General features: G+C 37.6%; 1 protein-coding gene across 3 annotated transcripts; it reads right to left on the bottom strand.

The window, feature by feature from the left end:
- Window positions 1–2,282: 2,282 nt before the first annotated feature.
- On the bottom strand, window positions 2,283–4,866 carry LOC113281685 (protein HOTHEAD-like). Of its 3 annotated transcripts, XM_026530480.1 has the most exons (3): window positions 4,742–4,866; window positions 3,195–4,619; window positions 2,283–2,860 (listed from the first exon to the last, which is right to left on the bottom strand). In XM_026530480.1, exons 1-3 carry the CDS (start codon window positions 4,830–4,832, stop codon window positions 2,838–2,840), a joined length of 1,539 nt encoding a protein of 512 aa, XP_026386265.1. In that variant the 5' UTR covers window positions 4,833–4,866; the 3' UTR covers window positions 2,283–2,837. The 3 variants fall into 3 exon arrangements, with proteins under 3 accessions (XP_026386265.1, XP_026386263.1, XP_026386264.1); XM_026530478.1 differs by lacking the exon at window positions 2,283–2,860 and having other exon boundaries at window positions 2,893–4,619; XM_026530479.1 differs by lacking the exon at window positions 2,283–2,860 and having other exon boundaries at window positions 2,893–4,547; window positions 4,742–4,853.
- Window positions 4,867–6,095: the final 1,229 nt, after the last annotated feature.

Genomic DNA, 6,095 nt, shown 5'->3' on the forward strand with positions numbered 1-6,095 from the left:
AAAATCAGACAATCGTGTGCGAAGAATAAATGACTAATTGGAGGACAGTCAGGGGTAGCTTTAATGCCATGCAACAAACCCTTACTCTCAGCTGACAGCAAACATTTGGAAAAAAAATCCATAAAGAGGATAAAAAGATATGGACTTGGCTTTTCCGTAATCAGGCCGAGGTACATGGCTGCATTGGTTTGGTAACTTGGTGATGGTGATGACTGATGGTATCATACAAATTATTCGCTCAGGGACCTCGATAACCTATAGCTTAAGCCCACAGTGCATCAGTATATCTATTTTATGTTTCTAAAAGACCGACAACACATACCACCGCAAACTTCAATTCTGGACGCGCGCAGTTTTAAAATATTGAACGAAAGAACTCTGGAATCTAGTACTAGTTCGACGATTTTCTACCTATACCTCCACATTTCCCTGACTAGTTTTCGACATAAGAACCATTAGTTCTTTTATATTAAGTTCCTTTAAGATAAGAAAAAAAAAAAATCGACTTCGATAGCATATTTGAAAAGAATAGTTTTGAGTACATATTTTCAGCAGACAGTGACGGCATCAAACTATTAATTTGATCTTCATGTCCGACAGGGGGTTTCAGAAAAACAAAAAACTTTACGAAGTACGGGGAGGGCTTCGATAAGTACGGATAGTCATAGTCGGATACTGCCCCGCGGACAAGTTTAGCATAAATGTGCCTCCACATTCTCATCGAATATACATCTTCAGTTGAATGAACCAACAAAGGTATAAAATGGAAAGAAATTCCGACATTAGTTAAGCATTTAAAGTGAAATCCAATCAGATTTTGAAATTCAAATTTGTTTTGCTTGCCTCTAATCTTATAAAGTCTCAGTTAGAAAGTACATTAAGCGGATTAATTATTCTCTGATAAGATTACGATGTGTCACCGCGCCTGATCTTCACTCAGGCCTCAAAATTAATTTTCCTGTATAGTTTCCTTGTTTAGAACAATTAGAAGTTCCAATGCAGGTAGGTTGGTGCATGGTATACTCATTTATACTCATTATTCATCCCTATCATGATCATCCTTACTGCTTAGATATTTTTCTCTGCACTGTAATCTTTGTGTATTTCTTAGCCGCAGCAATGGAATCATCTGTGCCCACCTCTGCCTCAACAGTTATATCTCTTGCAATAAGATCTGAAACAAGAGTTGCATCTGTTGTTGTATTAGATTTTCCATCACTATCAGCATCTACAGATCCAGACGCAGTGGTATTCGATAGCATTGAAGCGCCATTGATAAATGATCTCCTTAAGGATGACTTATCATCTGATGAATCCGAAACAGCAGTATCTGATGAATTACAATCTGAAACATCCATAGATGAGCTCATAAACATATTACTAGCAACACCCGGTGGAGAAACCATACAGTTTGTTGATCAATCACAGTATAATTCCCTTCCTCATGCTGTTCAGGTTTTACTGAACGACATTCAACAACTTTACGGGCGGAGCAGTGAGCAGGTCTTTGCGGTGTGAAATAGTACCAGTAACGATGTTTTGGTGCAGGTGTTAATCTTCGTGCAGAGAAACTACATGGATATTGTAGACATGCTTGACACTAGAATGGAGATCAACTATAGAAGACGAGTAGCTAGATCTTCTGTGAGAGCTATGACAAAAAAAGAAATTACTGCTACTGATAATCCCGGTGGTGATCCTGAAATTAAGAAAGAAGGGAATGAGGATACCAGTTGCCCCATTTGTATCGAAGAATGGGAAGCTGGTGACGATGTGAGAAGCACTATTTGTGATCACATGTATCATGCCTCCTGTATCGAACAATGGTTAATCCTAGACGAACGCGGGTCTTGCCCTTATTGCAGGTCCCAGATAGCGCGCACAGAGATGGTGATCATACTCTAACAGGAAAAGTGCTGAGAAATGGAGATTTTGGCGAGTTTACTCTTTCTCTTGCTGATGATTATGGTAAAAAGAGGTATACTCAAAAGAAATCGCCAACAGGCAGAACGGATTGAGCCATTCTTCTTTGTCAGCTGTACTGCATGACAGCTTATGTTGTTGTGGGAATTTCAGGGATATCTTTGTTTTGTGTTTTATTTAGTTTTTGCTTTCTTTATATCGAAATAGATTATGTAATGAGAATGCAAGATTCAGGCAGGACTTGGTTAAAGTCTTACGTAGAGTCTCTAGCAGTAAGAATAATGAAATGCATGGATTCCTTGATTCTGTTTAACCATTTTTAGTTTATTTTCTTGATCTTACAAAACCATGCATTTCCTATGCTATCTTCATCCTCCCTTCACTCAGCAATGTGACCACTAGCTAGCTAGGAAAGAAAACACAAAAAGATTGCTTTAGGCCGTCAAGTGAAACTCCAGAGAGGCCCTCAATCGTTAGAGCGGAGCAGTTTACGTGGGAGTGACCACACATTTATTGTACACACTGTAGGATATTAAAGACTACAACTTGTAACTTGATTCAAATCCGCATATATCTATTCTTTCTCGATTAATACATGAGATTCTTAATTACGTATAAATTTGAAGATCACGCTCCTGGCGGTAGGCGTTCTCCAGGAAGCCTGGATCGGGTTCTCTACCGAGTATTTAGGGAGGTAATAACTAATAAGGACTAAGAAAGCTTATACTGTCATCATTTCCATTCCTTATTGAAGTGGGTTAGAATGGGTTTGTTCGGCACTTTACTGCTAATAGTAAGCCGTACCTCGCTTAGGAAGAACAGAAAATTCAACAACTAGGACTGGCGTGCAGTATCTCTGTTGAGTCCAATTATTGATGACTTCATGTGTTGATTTACCGGTACCTCTCCCATCTTCACAGAGACAATGATATGAAACCTGCATTGTTATCCATAATAAATGAATTGGACTGATAAGAAAAAAATGCGTGGACTGATTATACCTTCTCTTTAAAGCGCCATTTTCGGTTTCTGAGTGTATTAGAGAATTAGACTTACAGTTCCTTGAATAAAGTTCTATCATTTAGAAAAATCTTTACACAAGATATACATTCATTATGCTAATATAATAATTTAGGCAGTGAAACTAGCCTGCATGAGATTTTGATAGCTGTATTCGGGTACACAATTTATCAAGGTTTGTTCCCTTCCTTTAATTATCTGTGTACCTTGATATCTTCCCGGCATTAATACAGTGGCCATAGGATTAGTACCTGGAGAATCTGGCAAAGTTGATCCATCAATAACTCTCAATCCGGTGACTCCATAAACCTTATAATCCTTGTCAACAACAGACCCAATTCCGCACCCACCGTGATAGTGATAATACGTTCTCACATTCTTCTTGCAGAGTTCTCTTAACTCCTCTGAACTAGACTTCTTTATAGTTTCTTCATTTTGTTTACTCTTTAGAAACAATTTGATGGAATTCGTTAGTACAACATTCTCAAGCAAATGACTCATCTTTATGCACTTATCTAAATCCCTTTTCTCAGCTAAATAATTGAATCTTACCAAAGGATTTTGCCTAGGGTCCGTATTCTTTAACTCTAACTTCCCTTTGGATACCGGGAATGCAACTTTAGCTACAAACATCAGTTTCGTCTCGTTCTGTTTTACATTTCTGTTAACAGACTGAATTATGATTTGGAAATCTTGGGTTATTCCCACAACCTGAGGTGTGTCTGGTATCAAAGTTTTCGGTGAGTCTATGAGAAGAGAAATGCAAGGGTTATCTTTAATACTATCACCCACCTCCGGCAAATTGATGAGAGTTGATATATTGAAGTGCTTTAAGTGTTCTTGAGGTCCAATACCACTTAACATGAGTATTTGGGGACTACCCATTGCTCCTGCAGACAATATTACATCACCCAACACTAACAGTGAATCTTTCTCTGTGCGTAGATAAACTTGGTAGATTTTATCATTGCTACCATCACTCTTTATGAATCTTATGCCATGCGCGGTTGGCTGCTTACCATTATGATTGAAGATGATACTCTTGACAGTTGAATTCAAGAGAACATTGATTCTGTTCACATTTCCAGCACTTAGTAAATCTGCTGACGAATGTCTTTTTCCGTACCCATCCAATATAGTCCCACCAATTTTTGTTCCTGCAACATGTTCTAAGCTTACACCATTAAAAGGTACTAAATCTTCTACTTCAACAAAACTTTCTTTCGCAACAGACTGCCATGGACTCAATTCACTGCGGTTTGGTTGAAACACAATATTCGATTCAACCCATTCATATGCTTCTCTCACTAATGTTTCATCCCATCCAATCCTTTCAATGAAATCTTTACTAGCTCTACTATAAAATCCGCTATTAATCGATGTTGAACCACCCAATACTCTTCCTCTCTGGTTCACTACTCCTTCCTCGGACACAAAACTTTGCGATATTGATGAGAATTCATTGGTTTGCATCAATGCAAGTCCATAATTCCTACTTTCCCATACTAATGGATTCCCGTAAGGCGATCCTCCACGCTCTACTAATAAAACTGAAAATTCATTCGATAAAGTTGCCGCTAAAGAACAACCACTTGCTCCGCCTCCTACGACAATAAAATTGAATGTCTTACTAGAGATTTCCTCTACATCTACTGTCATGTAAGGTAGTTTATGTTCTGCAAATTGATTTTAGTTTTGTAAGGCACATGTTATTGAGTTCTGGGTGTATGTGACAAATCAACAAATAAGGCATGTGCATAAATTTTAATAAATCTGCATAAAAACACTTTAGACTTACTTTGAGATGTTGCAGATGACGAGAACTCCATTAACAGGAAGAAACTTGTGGTGTATATCAAGCCATGGATGATTATTACTTGAAGCTTCATTTTTGGCGTTTCAGTAAGAAATTAAAGTGAAAGACTGTGAAGTGGTCCTTACTTAGCTCGGTTACTTATAAGGTGTCAGGTGAGAGTAAGGGTGCACAGGAACCGAGCCGTAAACCCGAACCGACCCGGAACCGGCGGAACCGTACCTGTTTTTGTACCGAACCGAGGAAGGGGGTACAGGTACCGGTCCAAAAAATAGGAACCGAGGCTGATGAGGTACAGGTACACGGTCCTGCCTAAGTCCCGTACCGTCCCGGACCGAATATACCGAAGAATTTTAGCCATCAGATTTAGAGGTAGTGAACTAATAATAGCCATTAGATTTAGAGGGTATATATATAGAACATAAGGATAGGGTTTCTTATTTTCTTCTTTCTTTTTTCCGTCTCTCTCAGAGAAGGAGAAGAACTCCATTAGAGTTACAGGGAAGAGTTTTATTCTGAATCTTCTCTTCTCCATTAGACTTCAACTCCACGAACACCAGTTACACTTACACCACCTCTAGATCGAGAAGAAGAAGGAGAAATTGTTAACCAAGTGTAAGTTTTTTTGCTTTTTTTCTCTCCAATTTTACTGATTCTTTATTTATTGTGTTTTATTGTGATTCACAGAACTTGATTCGTTATTTGTATTGTGATTTTTGATGGCCAATTGCTTGGAATTGAATTAATTTAATTTAGGGTTTGATATAGGGTTATATCACGCCAAGGAGAAGACGAAGGGAAAGGATTCAAGGAACCATCCAGCTCAGAAATTGTTAATCAAGGGTAAGTTCATCAAAATCTCTCATTGATTCCTGTGAAATCTTCTTCTGTTTTTGTGAAATCTCTCATTTTTGTAGGGTATTTATGTTTGTTTGATCCTCGGATTTCTAATTCAGTGGACTTGAGATGCTAATTAAAAAATTTATGTGAAAATTCATTAAACCATATTGTAATGGAATTCAGAATATCTAAAAAAAAATTACCTGTGCTGTGTAGGGTTTATTTGGTTTGATTTAGGTTTGGTTGGAGAACTGTATATGACTTTATTTAGCTTCAGATTTGTAAATGAGTTTAACTTGTATATTTTAAGGATATAAGTGGAGTGTGCTTTTTGTTTTCAAGTTGCATCATGTCCATTTTTTCTTTATTAGAATTGTGTCTGTAGTTAACACTTGTATTATCTAGTGTAGCTTTGTTATATTTGTAGTACAAAGTTGTCGCCACTAAATAATTCGTTGTTAGTAATAGCTTTAAGGTACTTATTTCCTTGTTTTGTAAA

The sequence above is a fragment of the Papaver somniferum genome, chromosome 5 (genome assembly GCF_003573695.1).
Source record: "Papaver somniferum cultivar HN1 chromosome 5, ASM357369v1, whole genome shotgun sequence".
NCBI classification, from domain to species: domain Eukaryota; kingdom Viridiplantae; phylum Streptophyta; class Magnoliopsida; order Ranunculales; family Papaveraceae; genus Papaver; species Papaver somniferum.

Bases quoted from the DNA above. Each gene is read 5' to 3' on its own strand.
- LOC113281685 (XM_026530478.1), bottom strand. From the start codon at position 4,832: ATGAAGCTTCAAGTAATAATCATCCATGGCTTGATATACACCACAAGT. The intron at 4,620-4,741 runs GTAAGTCTAAAG...ATCAATTTGCAG, and splicing joins GTCATCTGCAACATCTCAAA to AACATAAACTACCTTACATG.